Source organism: Eucyclogobius newberryi, unplaced genomic scaffold (assembly GCF_026437365.1).
Source record: "Eucyclogobius newberryi isolate DKJ021-1_F unplaced genomic scaffold, fEucNew1.0.hap1 SCAF_19, whole genome shotgun sequence".
Lineage (NCBI taxonomy): Eukaryota > Metazoa > Chordata > Actinopteri > Gobiiformes > Gobiidae > Eucyclogobius > Eucyclogobius newberryi.
The window spans coordinates 13,454,251-13,479,121 of NW_027315823.1; the positions used below are offsets into that span (position 1 = coordinate 13,454,251).

A 24,871-nucleotide genomic window follows, 5' to 3' on the forward strand; every position below is an offset into this window, starting at 1 on the left:
TATTCTATCAACAATATTCAATATTTAATTTCCCTTGCAAGCTGTTCATTGCTGTTTGCATCTTTTTCTTCTGCTTCTTCCCCGCAGGGGAATCCAGCTGCTCCTCAACTGCCTGGAGAAATGCTCTCTAAGCCAGATGTACGGGTCTTCATCTGCCTCGAAGAACTCATTCTACTCCTGTCGCCCTTCGAGGCAACTGCTGTTGTGATTTTGGGCATTACAAAAACAAATTAAATTGAATTGACTCAACTTGGACTTGAATGCAAGAGACTCAAGACTTGGACTCAGGATTTGGACTCGGGACTTGGCCTTGGGACTCTGGACTTGGACTCGGGACTCAACTTGGATTTGAATGCCAGGGACTCTGGACTTGACTTGAACTTGGAGCCCTATGACTTGAGATAACTTGATGCTTCTCCTCAAAAATAATAAGAGTGTTTTGAGAAAACAAAAAACAAAAAAACTTCTTCACAGTTGATAGTCAGATGTTAGACGTCCCACCCTGCTTTCGCTTCTATGACTTGGACTTTAAAAACATCACACAAATAGGAAAAGACTGTCCTGTATCCGGTCATTTGGTGCAATTATTTGAAAATGCTTGAAATACAAAGCAGGAAACTTGGACTTGACTTGGACTTGAAGCCAAAGACTTGAAACTTACCTGAAACTTGCAAAACAATGACTTGGTGCCAACTCTGTGATGATTATCTGTGGGATAAATGTATTTACCGTTTGTGACGCAGCAGTTTACATTTTCCTTCTTTGCTTTTGCAAATATATCTGCAAACCTTTTAACCTTTGGTCAGCGGTTGATTCCAAGCTCTAGCGAGGATTTCAGTAGAGATTTACCAAGCAAGATCTTACCTTCTTAGTAAGCTTTACCACCAAAAAACACATCACATTTTAGAATAAATCCAGCCATAATGACGCACATGGTGAATTTCTTGCACGATCAACCTGGATGAGTAAGAATCCAGAGTTGCCTCCACAAGCACATATCCGCAGCATCAGTGTGCGCCGCAGTGTCTTGCTCTGGTTTGTACATCGAGCATATGCAGATGGAGACAGGTGCATCATTTGTTCTGTTTCCCAGAGTGTGCAGTGATTAGCATAGCACTCAGTCTGAGAAGAGCTCAAGGTTATAAACAACTTTAGCAAAACAAGAGTGGATCTCATTTTAAAGGGGCTTTTGAACTGTCGCCTAGCAACTACAGCATCAGGACCAGGAGCTCCTCAGCATCTGCTCACATGTGGGACCAGAGTATGTGCAGGGTGAAGTATTTTGCAGAGAAAAGTACACCCACAGTGGTATTTTTCAATTAAATGTTGAATAGGCTTCATTTTTAACTGTAACCATATAAGTTATTAGCCTGTAATGGTATATACTATAAGGTATGTAGCACTTTTCAACCACTTTAAGGCAATTAAAGCTCTTTGAAAGATCAAGCAAACATTATCATACTGTCAGTCCCACGTATTTGAAACAGTTGAAGTGTCTTGGACAAGAAAGCAAGGGCACTATATACGAAATGGAGCGATTGAAAATCAACCATTGGTTTAGAGGGTAAAAACTCCACAACTGAGCCACTAACGACAATCGACAATCAAACAAATCCTAAAAAGTTTCAAAAAGAGTCAAGTCTGTTACCATGACTTGTTGTTCCAAATGAACTTTTTGCACAAAGCATCCTACTCGATAAAGCATTTTAGTGGATTTTTTCTTTAGTTCTGCTTTGAAAAGAATGGAATTTCCGCTTAGCCAGAAATGCCGAGACAAACAGAAGTGTGGGTCAGTGCATTCAGAAGTGGGCGGGGCAGAATAAGGTGAACACGAATAATGAACTGTATAAACTAACAACACTGCATGACATCCCGCACAAGCCAGGGCATCTGCCAGTTATTTTGTAAGTAACCTGCAAATAACCGAGTAACTTAAAAATACTCATTGGTAAATCCTTCAGCTGGGTACTCCTCACAAAGATACGTAACTGTATTTAGTGTAAGACTGGTCACATAAGTCACAGAATTCACTCAGAGCATGTTTCTAAAGCTGAATTTGAATCAATAAAATGTCTATCTATCCATCTAAATAACAAAATGTATAGCCAAGTAGTTGCTTGTGGTAAAGTAAAAACAAATTATTAGCCATAATTAGAATCAGAAAGGTGTTTATTGCAATTTATCGATGAACAAAAATTCACAGATATAGATACTTGTCCTGGTGGTTCGGTGCAACACAAATATCACATATAACACAAACGACAGACATTGAACACTTTATACAGAGATAATAATGAATGAACAAAGTTTTATGAATGAATCAGGTTTTCGAAACTACTTATGTTAGGGTTATGGTATTCATTAAGTGGTTAGTAAGCTTGAACTAGCCTTAATAAATCACTTATTTAGAATTAAGTCTTTGTTCATGTTTTTTTTTTTAAGGCTATTTAAATCTTAGTTGATATTAAACATTGCCAGCCATTTTTATAGGACATACTCAAATCTTTAGACCATTATCTGCACACAAAAAATCTACTTACCATACATTAAAAGTGATCGTAGACAAGTTTTTTGCCCATTGATTCCCCCATTCAGAGTCTAATCGCTCACATAACAGCCTGGATAAGCAGAGTTGCGCTAATGTAATGTAATATAAAGTTGGACCAAGTGCTGACTGGCTCAAAGTGGCTCAGTCATTTAGTCTCATTCAGATACTGCAGATAATAGCCCTGTGGATGTGAGGAGCCCAATTGTGCAAGGTAAAGATATTTAGGCCCAGTGTAGAGGAAAACAATTTGGACCACCCGGGTTTATTATGGTCTATTCATACAAGTATTAAAAGCACAACTACACCTCGATATTCAGGTTTACAGCTACATGCAGTTGGGAAAGTGCGCAATACGGAACTTTTTGTAGGTGGAGTATGGCATTGTGGAGACAAGCAGGTGATGTCACTAAAAGCAAGTTATAGGTCAGATCTGTGGAAAGGCAAGCCTGCAGTATTATTCTTTTTTTGCAATAAAACTGAAAAAAAGACTTGAAGCAATACTGTGAAACATGCAGGCAATGAAATAACATCACCATGGAGACAAGAGGATAGCTATGAAAGTAAAAGTGACATGTCTTCTTTAATGCAAAAGTCAGGGTTTATTTTTTACTTTTGGAGTAATCCTGGTATTTTCTGTGGTATAACTTAAAAGGAGACATATTGTGAATATCAGTAACATGGCTGCAGTCGTATTTAGAGTCATTCACCCTTGTTTTGTTAATCCTATTTATCATCTGAGCCTCAGAAAACACTTGGGTTTCAAATATCCCAGTTTTTACAATTCCCACTACAGAAAACTGCCAAATTATTTTACAACGAAAGTGCATATGTCAATTGTCAACCACTTGTTACAAACCACTTGTTACGAACACTAAATACTATTTAGAGCACATTTTTTTTAGAAAGCAATGTACTCGAGAAAATGTGAACAATAAAATGACAGTCTTCTATAATAGAGCAGGTGCAGAGACAGACACAATATGTGCTCAATGTTTTCTTGGACATCCACCCACATGCACACAGACGAGAGACTCCATGCTTTTTCAGACATGCAATTGTGATGATGTCGACAGTAAACACACTGCAGTGAGTGCTCATTGTACTGTATTATGACAGTACAAAAACAGACAAAAGAAGAAAAAAAAATGGGAGCTAGCTAGCTCTTTGTATAGAGATAGGCAGAACTAATAACAGGCTGAGGTAAATAATGACAGCAAAAGAGGTTCACTTTTGTGCAGAGAACCTTAAAAAACATGATGACTTATTACTCAGAACAGAATTGCAAGAGTGGTTTAAACCGCAAGCAGGGATGAAGGAAACCTTGCAACCACAGAATGGCATATTTTAGAAGGGAGAAGAGTTGGTATTGAAGCATATTTATAAGTTATGAAAGCAGTGTGCTTTAGCTGACATATGCTGTCAGGCTGTGGGTTGTTCCCATTCATTTTTTATTACTATTTGACTGGACTTGTCTGGGCATATAACATTTGCATATACCATCCATTTTTATATAGCATTCTCAGAATCAGAATCAGATTTTCATATAGCATTCTTGATCTTATTGTACATTTGTAGGAGACACTTCAGTGACTTATCTTTCTATATAGGGAAATAGTGTATTTGAAGCTAACCAGAGTAAAAATATACTGTATGTGTATATTCACATACAGTATAGGCTAGCATCAGTTTGAAAGCTCCTTGTATGTTTGTATTGCTTGACTGCCCTGTTAGTGGCCGTTTGTACCGCAAACCCTCTTCGTACTTTTAGCTCCTACAGTTGTGCAGGCAGAAACAATGTATTTTGAAACCTCTATTTGTAAGTGTATGGTTAATATTGCAATTGTATTTATATTTGTGAATGCATCTCACAAGTCTTTGCTAACAGAAACCCCAGAGTTAGATTTTTCTATTTAAAGCTACCAGTTAACTAACTGATAGCATACTTGTGTATTAACAGAACTCTTACTTTACTTATGTAAGGGGGTGTCCAGTGTGTGTTTTTCTATGTTTTATTCAACTCTCAAAACACTATAAGAGGTGAACAGCCAAAGGTGTGCTAAAGGGTTCCGGTATGAACGTGGCACTAACATGCCCTCCAAATGTGTGTGGCTGGGGAGAGGGAAGTTTGCATCTCTGGTGAGAATTTAGTTTGAAAGTCTTTTTGGTTGAATATCATAATACATTTCCATAAACCAGCACTTTCTCTGTAAACTGTGACTCACTTTTGTTTGATGTCCAAGCACTTCAGGCGATGATGTGAATTTCCGTGAAACTCAATACCCTTTTTTCTACCAATCCTGCAGTAACACATCTTCATTTGCCTTCATAACTATATATTTTCAGTTCCAGAATGTGAATCTACCCACAATCCCCACTTGTACCCAAACCGGTTGCATATAGCATCAGAAAACACAGCTCCGGTTCTTTCTTGACTTAGAAGCGATTAGCACGTCTTCAGCACAGCTTTAGCACGTCTTTAGCACCACAGTCTCATAAAGAACACTCGAGCACATCTCCAATAAAGACCTGTTTGTGGAGGCCATTGGCTTTCATTGGACTTAATGCAGGAACCTCTCTATTGCCGAGAGGTAAAATAGCAAAAAGCAAGTCGCACAATGATTTATGAAACATTTTATAAAACACGGAATGCTGAACAGTTCATTAATGCTTGTTTGTTTGTTAAATGTTACCATGGACCAACAGTTTCGCTAACGATAGCTAATGAGTCTGTCTTTGCTGGCTGTGTATGCGACCAATAGGAGAGATAATTCAACTTTTATTTTTAATCTATAATGCCTGAAAAGAAAGATGACAATTGAGCTCGGGTTACAGTTTTGACCTTTAACCAAATGTGTTGCTGCCAATGATGATCATCTTCCACAAAGTTTAATTTCCCCAACATTTTGCATTCTACTTTTGAAAAGTTAATTAGACGAAACAACGTGCCATTTAAAATTTTTTATTTACGCTTAGAATTGCAACGCTTTCAACGGCCAAATCTATTTTTGTGCAAGAAAATGTCTTCTATTCAAACCCACTCAAATGTAGTGTCATGTCATCAGTGATAATATGTGTATATGGCAACAAAAATGATTAGTTTTTTGAGAAAGACAGAGATATCTGTTTGGCAAATTAACTCATAATTTCTTTTCACAGTTTTATCAACGGTTATGGTGCGAAAACATCTCAAGTCCTAATTGTCACACAAACACCAATTATCACGAAAGGCTTTGTTGGAGTTTCTAAGGTAATATATGGGTGTAAGAGCAGAGTTTTACTGTTCAAAATACTGCGCACGTTCATGAATACATTATGTTCTTTTGATGGCACAAAAGCAGTTCAACAAAAAAATAAATAACAGCTTTTAAAAAGCCTCACAAAAACCTTCAGCCTCTAATGTGTTTGGGCAGGTCAAATGTTTGCATTGCTTTCTAATGCTACGCTGACCTTTTCCATATTCGCAAAAACGTATTAAGTTCTTAGTCTTGATGACAGCTCTCACACTTGAAATGACCTCGGTTATGCCTTGAACATTAACCAACCACAACCAAATTTTAAAGCAGAGATGTGGTGAGAGGAGGAGGAGGAGGAGGAGGAGGAGGAAGAGGAGGAGAAAGAGGAGGAGGCGGAAGAGGAGGCGAAGGAGGCAGAGGAGGAGGAGGCGGAAGAGGAAGAGAAGGAGGAGGCAAAGGAGGAGGAGGAAGAGGAGGAGACGGAGGTGGAAGAGGAGGCGGAGGGGGAGGAGGCGGCAGAAGAGGAGGAAGAAGAGGCAGAGGAAGAAGAGGAGGAGGAGGCAGAGGAGGATGAGGCGGAGGAGGATGAGGAAGAGGCGGAGGAGGCAGAGGAGGTGGAAGAGGAGGAAGAGGAGGCGGAGGAGGATGAGGAAGAGGGGGAAGAGAAGAAGGAGGCAGAGGAGATATTCATATTTAATAGGTCTGGAAAGAGTCTGACAGCTGACAAGTCTGATGAGACATAGAAACACCTCTGTTCCATTAACAACATCTCACTCCTTCTTCACACCTGACAAATGAGGAAGAGGAGGCCCCTGGACAGGTCTGCGGCTCTCAGGGACCAAACAACTGTAAATAACAAGTCTCAACACTTAAGACGCCTCTATTGGAGTGTTTCTCAAACTGTGATGCAAGAAATGTTGACTCTGAATGAATAATGGCATCTTTTTTCCATTGAAGTATTTTAAATGTCCAGCATGTTCAATGAAGCAATGGAGTTATTGCTTTTCCTCGAATGTCCCACAGTTTGGCATTAAATGTACATCTCTGTACCTCCATTTATGTATGCAATTTCAGGTGCTTTTATCGCTCAAGAATATCCTGAAAAAACATGCATTCTAACTGTGAGCGGGGAAGCCTCTCCACAGATCTGACCTGTCATTTGGATAAGTGGTGGCACCTGTAGACACAACGTTCGATGCTAATGCTGTCATATTCATGTGCAATACTGTAATATTCATGTGCAATACTGTCATAACCATGTGCAATACTGTAATATTCATGAGCAATATTGTCATATTCATGTGCAATACTGTAATATTCATGTGCAATACTGTCATAACCATGTGCAATACTGTAATATTCATCAGCAATATTGTCATATTCATGTGCAATACTGTCATATTCATGAGCAATACTGTAATATTCATGTGCAATACTGTCATAACCATGTGCAATACTGTAATATGCATGAGCAATATTGTCATATTCATGTGCAATATTGTCATATTCATGTGCAATACTGTCATATTCATGAGCAATATTGTCATATTCATGTGCAATACTGTCATATTCATGTGCAATACTGTCATAACAATGTGCAATACTGTCATATTCATGAGCAATACTGTAATATTCATGTGCAATACTGTCATAACCATGTGCAATACTGTAATATTCATGAGCAATATTGTCATATTCATGTGCAATATTGTCATATTCATGTGCAATACTGTCATATTCATGTGCAATACTGTCATAACAATGTGCAATACTGTCATATTCATGAGCAATTCTGTAATATTCATGTGCAATACGGTCATAATAATGTGCAATACTGTCATATTCATGTGCAATACTTTCATCATATTGGTGCAATATTCTCTGTTCATATAACAGCTGTAAATAAGAGTGTTACTATTGTAATTTATTTTTTTTAGAGTTTAAGAGTTTTAGAGTTAAGGTTTTTTATAAGACTTTTATAAGAGTTGTTTTTTAATATTTACTTCTGTACCTACTTTGTGTTGCAACACTGGAATTTCCCCACTGTGGGACAAATAAAGGCTTATCTTATTATATCTCTTGTCCGTATTCATGCTAAAAAAATGGCGTTCATCAGCGTCGTCATGTTAGTTTTGGTTTATGAAAACGCAATTATTACCAGAAGTCTTCCTGTAATCGCCGTCGCAGGTAAAGCATTAGCATCTCCAAGGACACAAGCAGGTGGCAGACCCTCCACAAGCTACATCATCACAAGCCCCTTTAACAATCATTCAGGTTGATACATTAAAAGCTCGTCTGTTTCCCCACACACTCGATCAGACATTCATATAAACAAACCATAATCATCTTTCACAGTTCTATCGCCAAGAGTAAATCTGTCTGGCAGTTTTGACTTTAACTTCCATTAAGTTTTTTAATAGTCGGAACGATTACATTTAGAAAGAGATGCGAGTCTAGTTGGCAGCTTCCAAATCCGCAGAGACGCCCCTAACACCCCTGATGCATTATGGGATGTCCTGTTCCATTTTCACACCTGTCAAGCGGCCGAAAACAACAGCGACGGCACAATCTGCAGCCACAGCCACAGCTTTTAGTCTGGCCGCCTAAACGCCTCTCACATTATGTTGTCACGGGCCTCTTAGAACCGTCTCATTTCTGTCTTTATGTTTCTATCAATAAGAAAGAAATAGATTGGTGAGGCTAGTGCAGCAAGATAATTTATAGAGCATCACCTTTTAAATATTCAATGCTTGGATTTTCAAGGCCTACGATTCAAAAGTCTAAATTCAGGGTAAAATTTGCACACAAAAAAAAATTCACAGCAAAGATCCAAAGGTGTAACAGTTAAATTGACTGAAAATCTTACACTCTAAATTTAGACTGTTTAATTTAATGGCTTGGAAATGTATCCAATGAATATTTAAAATGTATAATGTTTCGTTTTGAATTTTTGAACTGAGGAGAACACTATAGAAGCGAATTATCTTCCGTAGATTACCCCAGTGACATTGAATTATGGGTCAAATGTAGAGGACAAGTTTTGATACTGTATCCAACCTGTTTCTTAGTGTTAAAATGAAGTTTCAGCCTCTCCCATGTATTTTATTACAAAATTTGTATTTTTCCCTTTGATATGAGTAAGGGAATCATGTTATAAGAGTGGTTTGAATGGTCGAAACTCTCTAAATCTCTAATCCTGATGTGCTGTTAGATCTGGCCCGGACTCGGACCCTGACTGTGACTGTGATGGAGCTGCCGTGTGTCGGACCGCGACGAAGTCAAGGGCAAACGCCATGAACTCAGGAGTTACTTTTAGAGTCAGATAAACCAAACGTTGACTCATAGATTTAGGGTTCTTAAAGATGAAAATAACTATAGTAAGTCTAGTTTAATGATAATATTAAACTAAAATGTATACAACTTAATTAATTTGAAAATGGAAAGAGAACAGTATAATACTATTTAATACTGATCATAATGAATTGAATACATTGAGCCCAAAAATGAATATATCGTATTTTCCCGGACTATAAGTCACACCTTTTTTTTTAAATATAATTTTATACTTATATACTTATACTCATACTCCGGAGCAACTTATATGTGATATTATTTGTTATTTTCACATTTGCAACCACATTTCACACTCCAGTGCAACTTATATATGTTTTTTTCTTCTCTATTATGCATTTTTTGGCTGGTGCGACTTATACTCCGGTGTGACTTATAGTCCGGAAAATACGGTAGGTTTAAGCTTTATCCCCCCAGAGCCAAATAAAGGGGTCAAGAACCAAAAGAATGAACACCCAACTAGCTAAGTCACACAAAGAACAGACTCTGGTCCAGATCCAGACATTATCGCCGTCCTCTCTCCGGACCTGAACATTTGACCCGTAAAGCCTCTCTTTCACCGGGAGTGCGGAGGTTCAGCCCGCTTTGTGCGTCAATCAAAGCTCAGTCGCGATGTCTGTTTTTATCTGACATAAAAAAATTAAAAAGCGATGCGCCGACCGGCAATACAGACGTTATCCCAACTCATTTTGAGCGACGAAAGAACCGACGAGAGAGGAACCGACGCATATCACTGCTCGGCTCGTTTTTATCTAACGCTTTTTGCTTTCCAGTCAGAGAGGACGGAACAACCTTGTAATACGTGTGTTTGTGTGTTTGTTTTGAGCTTCTCTTCCTCCTGTGCAAAGGTGGGATAACAATGAGAGACATGGTACAGAACAGGATCCAAAACAATGTTCCTCATGCCATGTTTTGTGCTATAATACATATAGATATCCCCCTCATCCACATTTTCACACAATCCTTATCAACATAAAGTGTATTTGGTATATTGTGAAAGAGAACTATCATAATACAATTACAATATATAACTGTCATAGCGGAGACAGCGTGATGTCATGGTCCTTGGCTAGAGGACATTTTCTCCAACTGGATCTCGGCTAAATTGAATTCGTGACCCCTGCTCTACTGAATATACCTCTAACGGATCATGCATTATGTGTAAATGTACAGCTGCATTAGTACTTTTTGTCATACATAATTTTCTGTTACGTGTGTATGTAGAGTATGAGTGTGTAGAGAGAGTGTCGTGTGCCTTTACCTTTTCTCAATATTAGTCTGGAGCTGAATGGCAGGTGCAGGGCCAAACTCACCTATTCTATGGATAATTCATAAGCCATTAGGCACTCCAGATAACTGAACTTATAATATCTTCACCTTCAGACTGTGCATAAATGTTTATAATGGTGTATCCTATCCGCGGGTTATATGTATATTTCTTTGTTCAGATGTAAAACAGCTATGTTTATTTTTTGGTCAAATCTAACATTAAAATGATCAAACCCATGTAAAACTTTTAAAAGGAGCACTATGTAACTTTTTTACCCGGTGGAAGATTTGCCACTGATTGGTTTCAATGGAGATACTAGGCCTGCTGGTGCCCTCCTGCTCAATGCCATACATGGGACATTCCAGGCAGAACAATGAAGACAAGCATGTGATGGACCCTATACCAGAAAAGTTACATAATGCACCTTTAATTCAAGCCAAGTAATGGGAGTAGATGCCTTTTATCCAAGTCTGTATTGAGTGTTAGACAAAACCAGCCAACGCACATTGAAAACTGATCTCCAGCTGCAGCTTTTCTTCCTCTATTTTAACACTTTTCAGGTGCAGCCACAGGACAACAAACTGAACTGTACTCCCGTCTCCCTGGCAACATTCAGTGAATCGCCATGGCGATTCGGGACACCGCTCTCCCGTCATAACATAACATATCAGAGCTCAATTAGCGCTAAAATCCCAAGCACATTGAACGAATGGCATCAAGAAGTACTTAAAGACCCACTAAACATTGCTGTAGTTTGCTCACAGCTCATTTTCAACACATTATGGATTTAACATAAACCAAAAAATACAACTCCAACGAATGTCAAAATGTAAACATCTTGAAAGAAAAGATAAATATACAGTAATGCCTACCAACAGCCTCAACATTTTCATCAATTCAATCGAAAGAAGTCTAATATTTAGCACATCTTTTAAAGCTTTTAATCATCTGTCTGTGAAAAAAAGTTCTTGCCCATTTTTCCCAGCCATTCCCAACACGTTTTGGCAGACTGCTTTACAAAACCTTCCGCATTTGAACAGAATGTGAGAGGAACTGGCTGGTCAGGTACATTTTTCCCCAGAATAAAAAAAGAAATAAACATGGAGAAGTGAGTTAATGCTAAAAGCTAAACAATGCTAGCGTACTCACATGCAACACAGATACAGCTCCACTTGTTAGCGTGCTGATAGTTCCTCGACTATGGCTAACAGCTGTAGCGATGCCGACCAAAGGAGGCTGAAATCACAGGCTGTCACCGTTTGACATGTGCGCGGCGGATAACTCTCTCTCTCTCTCTCTCCCCCTCTTTGTACAACTTCCTTTGTAGCCTGCTTGAGTTTTTTATTGCGTCGCTAAACTAATCCATATTTTCGCAGCATGGGAAGCCTGTTTTAGCCTGGCTGGTTGCGTCTTGTCTGAACCACCCACGGCCTCTCATTCAGTCAGACTGGCACAAAAAGTGAGGGAACATACAAGAAACGAGTGTGGATCAATCACAGCAACTTTATTTAGCGCCCTGGGGTGATGAGGCGGCGCGGTAACAGATGGAGAGGGTTCATACAGTATAAGGCTTTATGAGCTATATCACTATTAATGGTGGAACAAATGTTCTTCTAAAATGGATTCAATGAATTATTTGCCCCAAAATGCTGAAAACAAGAATTTGTTGCAAAAAAAAAAAAAAGAAAAAAAAGAAGAAGCACATAAGTATTCACAGCCTTTGCTCAAAGCTGTTCTTCTGGAAGGTTCTCCTCTCTCCATGGAGACGTGCTGGAGATCTGTCAGAGTGACCATCGGGTTATGGGTCACCTCCCTGACTAAGGCCCTTCTCCCCCGACTGCTCAGTTTGTTCGGGCCCAGCTCTAGGAAGAGTCTTTGTGGTTCCAAATGTTTTCCATTTACGGATGACGGAGACCACTGTGCTGAGAGGAACCTTCAATGCTGCAGAAATGTTTGTGTCCGTTCCACAGATCTGTGCCTGTGTCGGACAACATGACTTTAGACAATTGACAATTCCTTGGACTTCTTGTCTTGGTTTGTGCTCTGACACTGTTAACTGTAGGACCTTCATATTGACAGGAATGTGCTTTTCCAAATCATGTCCAAACAGAATTGACCACAGATGGAGTCCAATCAAGTTGTAGAGGCATCTCAAGGACGATCAGTGGCAAAACGATGTACCTGAGCTCAGTTTTGAGTGTCATGGCAAACGCTGTGAATACAAACACATATCTTAACAATATTGCAAATAATTCATATAACCTTCTTTCACTTTTTCATTATGGGGTATTGTTTGTGGAATTTTGAGACAAATAATCAATTTGATAAATTTTTCATAAGGTTGTAACATCACAAAATGAAGAAAAAGTGAAGCCCTGTGAATAGTCTCTGGATGCACTGTATATATCGGAGAAAGAAAGTAGATCTACACAGTATTGTAGTAATAGTAGTTGTTGTAGTATTGTATTGTTTTAGTTTAACATGAGAAATTCTTCAGGAAGTTTAATTGAAGGAAGATATGATTCTTTTCATTGTATCTGCATCTGTGTGATATGGAGGAGAGTTTGAAATGGTATCTCCCTGTGCCACACACAGCACCACCATTCTGTTTTATATTCTATCTTCACGTAAGAAACAATGCCACCACACTCATCTTTGGGACACGTTCTGGTCCACACAACGTGCTGTTGTCACCTGTCACTTGGATCAAACCACTCCTCGTCTCAGAGTGTAATCCAGCGCTAGCACGGTTCAGCCTCGACCCTTTACATCTCATCACCCGCAACATGACAGTGCCAGCGACAGATGCAGACACCAAGGTCAAAGGTCACATCTGAAGGTGACGCTAGCCTGTTGGCTTGGTTGCAAAGAGCTGTCAATCAAAGTACAGAAATAAGATAAGATAAGATGGAGGAGGCAGCCGGACCCCAGGGAAGCAAACACACTTCTGCGCTGGATTTTGACAGAGAGGAGGTTATGACTGGATCATAGTGTAGACTATTATGCTATTATGCAGCCTGGCATAAAACATTTGACCGTTTAAGAGTGTCAAACTACATCCTAAAGGGCGTGTATTTTGCATTGATTACAAAGTCATTGGGCTTTAAACATGCTCTTGAGTATGTCTGCTTTGACATCGAATGTTTTACTTTATCAGACATTAGTAGTACATCCACTAACAGCAGAGGGAATTGCCATGGTGAAATAAACAAAAGTGAGCGGCAGAAATACACAAAACGAGTCTGGGGATGATTTAAGGACTTAAAAACTGTGAGACCTCCAGATCTCTACTGATGACGTAAAACTGGGAATATTTCCTGAGCCTCAGAGGAAAACTGGATTTATTAAGTGTCAATGAAGATGAATACTACTCCAGATACGTTTTTGATGAAGAGAACAATGTCGTAACATGATTAAAAGCTCATTTTTAGCATCAAATGTCTTTAAGACAGGGTTGCCAGGCTTCAGCAGCCAAAACCTGTGCAAAAGCACCTGAAAAACTGCCCAAACCCACAGAGCGTCTGGCATGGCTGTGTTCAAGAAAGCAGCAGCGCTCCAGTGACACAGAACTGTCCTTTCTCTCTCTCACGCTCAAGTAGAAGCTCCACAGAACACAACTTTGGATGTGAAGATCACTGAAATTCAGAACTTTGATTAGGTTGATTCTAAAATGTATATATTTTACATAGCCCAACCCAACTGGAATATTTTTGAGGTTAATGTAGAAATCCAGAGGTCTCCAGCACTGTTTTTAAGTCTATGTATCATTGCTCGTTTGGAGCATTTCTGCCATCAAAATGCGTTCATTACAACTGCATGCTCATATTAGTATGTTGGGGCAAGCTAGGTTGTTGTTGCTGTTTATGTCATGGTAATTTCCTCGGCTGCTAACACCAAGGCTGGCTGATATTAACTGATGTGTGCTTTTCAATACATGCACTATTTAAATTTTTAAAACATGAGATGTCAAAGCAAATGCACTCAAGAGCATGTTTAAAGGCTAAAAACAACCCAAAATGTATAATATGTGTCCTTTTGATGTCTGGACACAACCTCCCTGTCACTGTTGGCTGTTACTTCAGCTCCTGCCTCTTCCTGTTCACACATGGATGCTACAATCACACTACTAAATACCAGAGCCCCTCACATGCCCACAAACCTGACCCACGGCTGTTATCGAGGCGAGACCAGGAAAAGATGGAGCAAGAAAGATTTCAAATAACCAAAACATGATGACAGGAGACAGCTGCTGATCCCTGCGCTGAACTTTCACCATCTATCTTAACACATTGTCAATAGTTTTCTGTCGGATTGACGCCATTCCGAAGGTCATGATAATCAGATTAAACGCTTTAAGACAACATTGACACATTTCACGTTTTAAAGCTTTAAATATGTTAAATATAGAAATCATGTTACGTCAATCAACTGTGATTACATGCAGGGTAAGTAGTGACTAAGACTGATTCACATCTAAGACAATTTATTCATTATCAATTCAACATTTGTTTATGCTATGCTGTTATGAAGCACTTAATATGATACGATTGAGGTTTCAACCCCCAACTCAAAATAAAGAATATTTTGTTGTCAATGGTTCTATTTTTGACATACGGAAATCCATGGATAGAGAAAAGCAGATTTAAACTTCAAAGACATAGAAAGCTAGTGATAATTTGGCCCTGTCACAATGTATTCAGCACCTCAGCAACTTTGGTGCATGAATTAAGCCTACTTACAACACTTTAAAGTCAATATTTTCACAAACTACAGCAGTTTACAGCAGCAACCCACAACCCTCCATCTACCCCTCCCTGCCTCCCCCTGCCGCCCCCAGAATAGAGCCACCTCCTGGGGCTTGTGCATAAACCAAAGCTCCCTGAAGACCCAGCACGGTGTTCACACAGAGCAGGAACAGTGAATGACAGAAAGACTGCGATCAGACTGTAGGACATTTTATTCGGTGTTGTTGTATGTCTCTGAGGAGGCGGAAAAAAAAGGTTCAATCTTGGGTCAGTGAATACTGTATCACACGCTGTACTGAATGGAGGTGTGTGCGAGGGGCTCAGTTGGGTGTACAGTCAGCATCCGAGGGAACGCCCATAAACAGACTTCTGTGAGGGATGTTAATGGAGAAGAGCTGCTCCATCACGCACTCTTCAACAACTACAAGATCAACTGCGACGTTTAGAAGTTCTACACAGCCAAATACAGAAGATGGAGGAGAGTAAATGGTTCCAACCTAAAATTTGTGTAATAATGGGGTGAATGCTTCCTCGATGTCGATAGCGCTGCCTGCTGTATTTTAACGGCAGAACAATCCGTTTACATCTGTTAAGATTCAGTTGAGACTCGACTTGAAGTACGTGCGCTTAAAATACATGGAATTCACCAGGAAACGTCTTAAAAGAAGGAAAAAGTAATCGTTTTCACCCGCGTCAGTCCATGCGTTCCACTATAACACATTTCTGAGTCTATCTATGGTATACAGTAAATAGGTATAAGAAGAGTTAAGGACATAGTAACAAGGCAAGGGGGTGATTTTTTAATGTATTTATTTGTTTTCAATTATAATGTTGTTTTATGTTTTCAAATGTAAATCATTGCCCACTATCCTGAAGGTTGATGGTTCAATCCCGGCTACTGGAATTAATGTTTTCGCATGTTACACCAAAGTGTTAGCAGCAGCAGACAGCACACTTCAGCCTCATTTTCACCCTAAGAGCTGCTTTTAATATATCTGTACTGAGACAAATCAGATCGGCCCTCTAAAGCAGTAAAACAATGATAACTGTCCAAACATCTATCTTATCTCCAACAAAAACACATGTCACAACTCAATAGCATTTGTGTATCCAGAATGATGAAAGATTAAGACCGTTGCCATAATCAATTCACAGTTTAAAGCAACATCTGATATATTTTGACTGGTGATGTTGCCTACATCAAGACGCTGAATCCCATAAATATATTGATGCAATTTACTACTTAGGCTAGTATTTATGTGCCCCACTGTTCACTGTATCATATGATTATGCAAAGCAGCTTACCACATAGAGTTGCTTCCAGAGAACGGCCCATTCCTGCAGCGTGGACGTCACCTCAGTCACTATGGGGTCCTCCAGCGGAACCACTGTCTCATGGGGGCTGCACAACACAGAGAAACAAGATTATACTTCACACAGATCAGCAGACTTATACTTAAGCTTTATGGAGTCGATAAATGATATAAGTAATACATTGTGAGGCAAGTAGAAGAGCTAGTGATCTAGTCAAATTATTGTCTTTTGTGAAGCAGTGAAATGGTGAACTCATTTTCATTTTGGAAGATCGTTTTGACAGTATACAAAACATATGTCGTGGATATGTAATTATGGGATCATAGTTTTGTATAGATTTGTAAATGGTGCAAACATTGCTTTCAAAACTAAATATTTGCATTTGACTTGAAAGTAGAACCGGGAAGATTCAGAAAGAGCTGTTTGAATCTATGAATATATTAGCACGATCACAACATGTTACAGGTAAACCGAGGCAAAATATCAGATCGGATGACATAACAAGATCATATTGAATTGAGAGGTGGGTTTTTGCAGCCAATACTCAACAGACAAAGGTTTGTGGACGTCTTTGATAATGAAAATGTACTTTACTAGGAATGATTAAGACCATGAATACCCTAAACCTACCGTAAGTAGTTGCTAAGCTTGAATAATTCTTAATAAACAATTTTCTCATTATGAATTTTGTTCATGCTGTTATTATAGCTAATTAAGGTGTAGTTTTAGGTGGTCCCGAGAAAACATCTGGTTAGGTTAAGTTTATTTATTTATTTCGCCCTCAGAGGCAACTGTTGTTGTGATTTTGGGCGTTACAAAAATGTAATTGAATTGTTTGAGACGGGGCAGTGCACAATTTACTGCTAATTTTCACCCTGGGGAGGCTGATGTTATTAAGTCCCACTGAGATGTGGCAGCTCTTTTGCAGGGGAGGAGCCTATTGTACATGTCTTCAGTAGTAGGAGAAACCGAAGCACCCGGAAGAACCCTACGCAGACACTGGAAGAACATGCAAACTCCACAGGTTCCCAGGCTACCGCGCCACCAAAAAGTAACATTTATCTTCTTTAGCATTCCCCTCCCAGACTCTTAGCTCCTCTCTCGGTCTCCTCCCTGGTTAATTAGACAAACGGCTGGTTGATGGTGGAGGGGGAGGACTCCCAGCAGAGCCCTGGCCTGGAGCTGAGGCTGATTTGGCCCACATTAGTTACACTTGTGGCACACACTCTCTGCTTTACTCGGTGCACTCACTATCTATCGACTAAGATTGTGGAAGTAGATATTTGGACATAGAACTTGTTTTTAATTGTCAATGTTATTCGTTTTTGGTCCACATTTTTGATCACATATACCCCTTGATTTTAGACCAGTGTAAAGGGAAAGAGCAGTTTACCATGAGATATTACCAGATGAACCTTCAAAAATGTTTAATTTAATGGATTCACACATGGATTTGATGACTTAACCAAGTTGGAGCCAATTCTGTCTAATATGAGCAGGCTTCATATGCTGCAGCCTACTCACCTTATTCCAGAAGTTGGCCTGAGCACAGCCTTTATTGCCTCGATGATTCATTTAATTTACATATTTAATTAAAGACATGTGAATGACTTGTGGCGCTTTCGTTTCACATGGAGCTTGTTCCGCGCGGACCTGCAGCAACTAAAGCACAACAGAGGAGAGAGCTGCGTGTTTTAAACTCACAAATGGGACTAGAAAGCAGAGTTTTGCTGTATAAAAGAGCACAGAGGACCGCGGTTATGAAACAGAAAGTCCGCGATGACGGGGCGACAGCACAGGGCTAAAGTGAACGGCACACGGAGCGAATGCTGCGAAATGATGCCGAGTTACAGCTCAAAACACCAGGCATCACTGGTCTCACTGACATTAAGTTTTACAAACACGTTCCTTATTTTAAGTGAAATAAACGCAAATAAATTCATAGCTACAATTAGTCCTTTATATATATTCTAACAGAACAATTTGGACTGGTGCAGTGAAATGTTGCTGTTTTGGGGACACACTTGTGATGGTTTCAAGCTGAGTAACGTGTCATTAGTGGTGAATCCCTGGAATAAACCTCGTGAACGCCTTTCTCCCTGTAGCTGCCATTACAGTCGGCCATTCCAATCCCAAGCTTTCCCCTCGCTGTCTCTGCTCTTTAATCTCTGCTGGCTTCTGTCCTCACCTCCTCTGACCTCTGTCTCTCCCTCCTCTCCTCTCGAGCACATCTGATTGTTTACTAAATAGACCAGACTCGGGCTCTCATCTGCTCCTCTCTCAAATCTCACTGCCTCCAGCCTTCTTCCGCTTCACTTTTCCAACTCCTTCCCTTTGCACAAGATCAGAGCCAATATATTCTGGGCTAATGCGCACACACGCCTGAAAGGAAACGGGAAAGTGCACCGGAGGTCGGCCGTCCCAGAAGTACATGGTAATAGGCAAGAAATTGATTCATGCTTCTAATCTTATGTTAAGATGAGAGTGTTTTTTTTTAGTTTAAGACAGTTTTAGACAGTTGTAAATCAAGGTAATTCCAGGTGTATCTTATTCAAAGATTAAATATTAAATCCAAAACCAAAAGCTCTGTATATTTGTCTATTTTTCTGTTATGTCAATATAATCTAATCATTTTTAACACAAAATGAAAATGTTCAAACCTGCAGATTTGTTTTAATTTATTCATTTTTTGTCCACCATCTGATAAAGAAAGTCACAAATTTAAATCAGTCTTTGGATTTAAAAATAAAAAAAAATCATAATTATAAGTCCTTAAGTGTCCGCACACACACTTTTTGTAATTGAGCCCATTTTAGTCCTGAAGTGGACTTGGTTTGGTCCTGTTCTAGTCCTTGTTTAGTCCGGATCTAGTGCCGGTTTGGTTTTGGGTTTAATCATGGTTTAGTCACAGTTTTGATGAAGTGAATCTTGTGTGTGTGAAATTAGCTTCAGCTCTGGAAATGGAATTGTCAAATGCTCAATCACTGCCTGTCAAGCCAAACACTCAGCAGCTGCTTCACTCCTGCTCATACGTACAAAAACACGTGTAATCTGAGGTTCCTGCAGAGCTTGAGACCACTTAGAATTAGCATAAATCAGACATCAGAGGCAAACATTACAGAGCCTCCGCTTCACAAAGAGTCCAGCCAATCGTTTGTGTACTCAAAAAGTCCAAGAAAACAGCATGGACATTTGAATGGGAGTGATTTTAGTCAAGCGTTTTAGGGGAAATCATCTGGAAAGATATTGAATGAGGAAAAACTTACAGTACATGTTTTCTTACATATACAGCTAATATTCATTAACACATTTCAGAGCGTTATCTCTAAATTGAAATATAGTTTATCCCCCCTAAAACACCCTAAACAACATTTGTTTCCTCTTCATAAGTACAGACGGAGTTTTAGCTATTTCTGTTTCCCAGCTCCCTTTCCATCTCAGAAAACATGTAACAGAAAAGTGTTCCCCAGACTCAAAACAAATATCCCCTGGTGTGAAACTGATTCATGTTGTGTAAAGGCCTAAATGCAGTCGACTCTATCCTGGAGACTGCTCATTAACGCCTCAGCTCTTATGTTTGTGCAGTTAGAGATAAACATTCACTGTCACGTCAGGTGAATAGGTGTTCACAGTGTAGTTATGGTGCTGTTAAGCTGTAACTGTGGGGTAATTACATTGTAAGTAAGGAGCAATTACACTGTATTCCCAGTGCACAGTAAAAACTACAGTAACACTTTTTTTGTGTTTTTATTGTTTTATTCTGTGTTTTGTGAAGCACTTTGTGACTTCTGTCTGTGGAAGGTGCTATATAAATAAAATTGACTTACTTACTTACTTACTTACTTACTTTTACTAGCCTTAAGAAAGCATGAACCAAGACTTAATAAAGAAAAAATTGTTTCAGTGTAGCAACTTAATTAATAACTCTGACTACTTAATTAAGTAAGCAAGAAGGTGGCAGGTTCGACTCCCGGGCTGCACAGGTGTAACAGGCCTAGGCCAGAGTATAACCGGGTTATAAAAAGAAAAAAGGTTCATTGTCAGTAAACAAAATTCACAAACTAGGAATTTGCTTTTCTGATATACCTGGGGTGGTAAAGTAGCCCAGTCCGACTGAAAATACCCTTCTATTTGTCAATATCATGTCTTTTTAATTAGCTCTAATGAAGCCTAGATGTATTCATTTATTCAATATTTGACCAGGCAGTTGAGAACACATTCTCATTTACAGTGACCTGCATCAATCAAAACATACTTCAGCAAAACATTTGAAGTCCTATGAAAAACTCTGGATTTTTTAATATCGCTCTGAATTGGTGCAGACCTAGTTGATCATTGAGCAAGGCGCGAGTAAATCTCAAAAAGCAATAAGACTAATACCAAGACGCTGAGAAAGGCGTAGAACGCTATCAAGCTTGAGATATACAATCATTATTTGCTGTGTTTTATCTATCATTCTTTGTGGGGGGGATTATTTGAGGTCCAGGTACAGGTAACACCCTTCTACAATATGGGAGTAAGAGAGGTGTTCAAAGCAAATACAATATGCGTTTAACCCGGGGCACGTCCCAGGCAGGGTGCAGACTTCAGCCGTTAGACCGGACCTTTCTGTGTGTGGAGTTTGCACATTTCTTGCTGCGTCTTGTGAGTCTCCTCCAGGCTCCCAACGACCCGAACCATGCACCAGGTCAATTCCTCCAGCGAAGGCAGTCCTGACCAAGCCTAGCACAAACATTTGGAGATGGGTCCCAAAGATCTGCAATCTAGAGTCAAATGCAGAGGACAAATTCCCCAACAGACAATAAAGGCTGATCTAATCGTATATGCGTGCTTGCTACATCAGAATAGCGTGCAGTGTATCAGCAAGTTACATCAAACCAATACTGTACCTTGTAATGTTCAAAATGTAAATCTGCATCTCTTGTATGAGCACTATAAGCATGATTATGTATGAACAAGCTCCGCATAAGGATCGTGTGGAGGACGTGGAGTCTCAAACAGCCCAGGGCCTTCCGCTCCAGCTCTTTACAGTATCTGGCTCTGCGTTCGTCTCTTGGCGCTCACAAACACGGCGTCAAAGTCCGTATGCCACGATGCACCTTGAGGTCAGGGGTCACGATGATGATGAAGATGGACCCTGACTGTGCGCTGAACAGGACTGACCTCATGCTAAATAAAACAGCACCTGCCATAGCGAAAGGTCAGGGAATGTGCAAGTGGTAAAAACAGGTTCAAACCGCTGCTCTCGCAATTATGAGCGTTCACCTGGAGCATTGTCCAATCTGCACCGAAATATGTTTGAATGTTTGATTGAATTCAGCGGCTTCCAACGTTTTAAATGAGATTTGATGTGATGTCAAAGGTCATTTCAAGATCACACACAATAAATCTTTTTTAGAATCTTTAGAAATCTTGGACTCGTACAGACGGATTGTTGATTTTACTCTAGGGTTTATTAAAGTTTTAACTCCAAAAACTTCATTCGATTTTTGCCAATTTTCAGTAAAATCATATTGAATTGTGGGTTTTTGCAGCCAATACTCAACAAAAAAAATGTTGTGGACGTCTTTGATAATGTAAGATCTAGTTTACTCAAATACTAAATACAAAATCTCTTCAGTAATATTTTGTATTTATTATGTCAAAAACATTAAGCTAGAAAGTAAAACCTTCCCATTTTACAGTTCACTTTTCCCACAGTTTGTTATATTACGAAATTGATTAAATTAATTATTTGCCTCAAAATTCCACAGTCAATATCCCATAATGACAATATGAAAGAAGGTTGTTTGAATTATTGGTAAATCTATTAAACATGTTAAATAAATTACATACGTATTCACAGCTCTTGCTCATTACTTTGTTGAAGCACCTTTAGCACTAATCGCAGCCTCAAATATGTTTGAGTTTAATGCTACAAGCTTCCTACATTTATTTATGGGCAGTTTCTCCCCATTCTTCTTTACAGAGCCCCCTGACCCCCAAAAGGTTGGTTGGTGAGTGTCGGTTCAGATTTTCAGATCTCTCTCAATTGGGTTCAAGTCTGGCTTCTGCAGCTCTCGAGGACATTCACAGAGTTGTCTTGTAACATCGCTTTTGTTCTCCTGCTTAGGGTCCTTGTCTTGATGTGATTGGTTTCCTCCTCGCTCCAAACATGTGACGCTGTGTAGTGTTTACAAGTCCTGTACTCAAAAGGCAGCGATTCATTGTGAAAAGAACGCGCAGAACTCAAATGAATGAACATGACCAGATATTCAGGTTAGAAAAGTCATATTCAGTTGTTGTTGTTGTCAAGGTATTAGCACAAAGAACTATAATACAATGCTTTAAGAAAGGCCAAGGAGATGAGCGATCTAGTGTCCTACAATCAATAACATTTGCTACTTCTATTAAGTAAGTTATTGGCTTTTAATGTCACTAATCACATGACCCAGCAAGCCATTTTTAAAGGGAGTCACATCTAAATTCTGAAAACACTTGATCGTCCATATGCATAGGCCATATTTATAAAGGTTTTATAAAACTTTTGTACACGTGAACGCTCAATTTTAGATTTGTAGATTTTTTAGCGCCGCTCAGTTCATTACATGGGTTTATTTAGCCAATTTTAAGATGTTCTAAGAAGTTTATATTGCATTATTTATGTCCCTCACTTGGTGGTGATTAAGTACTTCACCAGCCACATCTGCCCTGAGACTGACTGACAAAAAAAGGACACTACTTACTTCTGAGACCACAACAACAGACGTTTCCATCTTAGTAATTTGGTTTTCACGTGTTGTTCTCAACCACAAAGAAGTACTTTCATCACACCACACATTGTAAAACCCACACAGTCGAGCACTCACTGTCTTTCTGGGCCAAAGCTCCTCTCCAGTCTCACACTCTCCAGTAAGTCTCAGGCCCTGGAGGTCCACTTGAAAACTCCACTATTCAACATTTCCAATTAATTTTACTCTTGCTGCCTGTAATTATAAAACCCATATGCAAATGACACAGTGTAACTCTGATTAATCTGAGGTGGGGGGAAAGGACACAAAGCGTTTCCAATCATTATGTAAATGCATTCAAATATGCAATCTTGAGCTTAGGAAGAAATCAGGAATGAAGAACTTGGTGCTTTATTTAGAAAGTCAGGTCTCCGAACAACCGATCGATACCTTTTTATCGCTACCGTTTTAAACCCTTGCGATTTTAACGGTACGACAAAGCTGGATCACTTTCTATCCAGGCAGATCTCTACGGCAACAGGCCCTGAACTCAGAACTTGGTAACCAGAGCAGGTAAAGTTTGAGAATAAGGTAAGAAGACGACTGCTTGACCGATCAGAGACGAGAAGCCGACGAATGAACGGCCGTTGTGTGAGAGAGAGAAGCAGACGGGCAAATGCAGACGCGACCTTTAAATATCAAAGTGCATGGATTTTTAAATGTTTTTACCTTGACTGCATTACATTAAAGACGCTATTAAAATATCGTTTCCCTACGGGTGACTGGAGACTATCCCGGTGACTTTGGGCCTTAGGCGGGGCACAGAGACATTCACTCACTCAATTTACAGTTGCCAATTGACCTAACGCATGTGTTTCGATGGCAGGAGGAAGTACTCAGAGAGAACCCACGGTAACACAGGGAGGACATGCAAACACCCTCCCAGAGAGGTCAAGTGATAGTTGGTCTGGCCCGGGAATCAAACCCACGATCTCCTTATTGGGAGGCGGGAGCTCTAACTACACAGAATGAAAGAGTGCACACGCTGCTCGGCGCAGACATCAGCGCCGTTCGTTCAGCCCGTGGCATATCGACAAATGATATTCAAATAAACTCTTGTGGCTGTGATCGGCCGCTAAGCAAACACATGATTTGACAGCTCCCCGTGTCTGCTCGTTCCTTCTACCGTATTTTCCGGACTATAAGTCGCACCGGAGAGTAAGTCGCACCAGCCAAAAAATGCATAATAAAGAAGAAAAAAACATATATAAGTCACACTGGAGTATGAAATGTGGTTGCAAGTGTGAAAATAACAAATAATATCAAATAAGTCCCTCTGGAGTATAAGTATATAAGTATAAATATAAGTATAAGTCGCACCCCAGCCAAAACTATGAAAAAGGTGCGACTTATAGTGCAGAAAATACAGTACATTGTTCTGATTGGTCGGCTGGCGCACAGACCCAACATAAAATGAATAAATATCACCAAAACTAAACAACATTTGAATAAAAAAGTGGACTTACCCTCTGTTAGTGACGATGGCTTTCTTCAGGTGGACGTAACTGACAGGAAACACACCCTATGGAAGAAAAACACACAAAACAAGAACATGTTTAGCATCAATACATTCAATTACAGCACACATCAGTGAGTTCACTTCCATTGCATGATTCTATAAAAAAAACATCCTCCACTGA

At 39.6% G+C, this 24,871-nt stretch overlaps 1 protein-coding gene across 5 annotated transcripts in view; it reads right to left on the reverse strand.

The window, feature by feature from the left end:
• The window catches only part of dock3 (dedicator of cytokinesis 3), a 189,485-nt gene that overhangs the window by 63,214 nt on the left and 101,400 nt on the right, over positions 1–24,871 (reverse strand). For all 5 annotated transcript variants that reach the window (XM_072451775.1, XM_072451774.1, XM_072451777.1 and 2 more), the window contains exons 4-5: positions 24,698–24,753; positions 16,453–16,549 (exon numbers count right to left, since the gene is read on the reverse strand). In XM_072451775.1, coding sequence (XP_072307876.1) covers positions 16,453–16,549; positions 24,698–24,753 — 153 coding nt within the window. The remainder of the gene's footprint in view (positions 1–16,452; positions 16,550–24,697; positions 24,754–24,871) is intronic.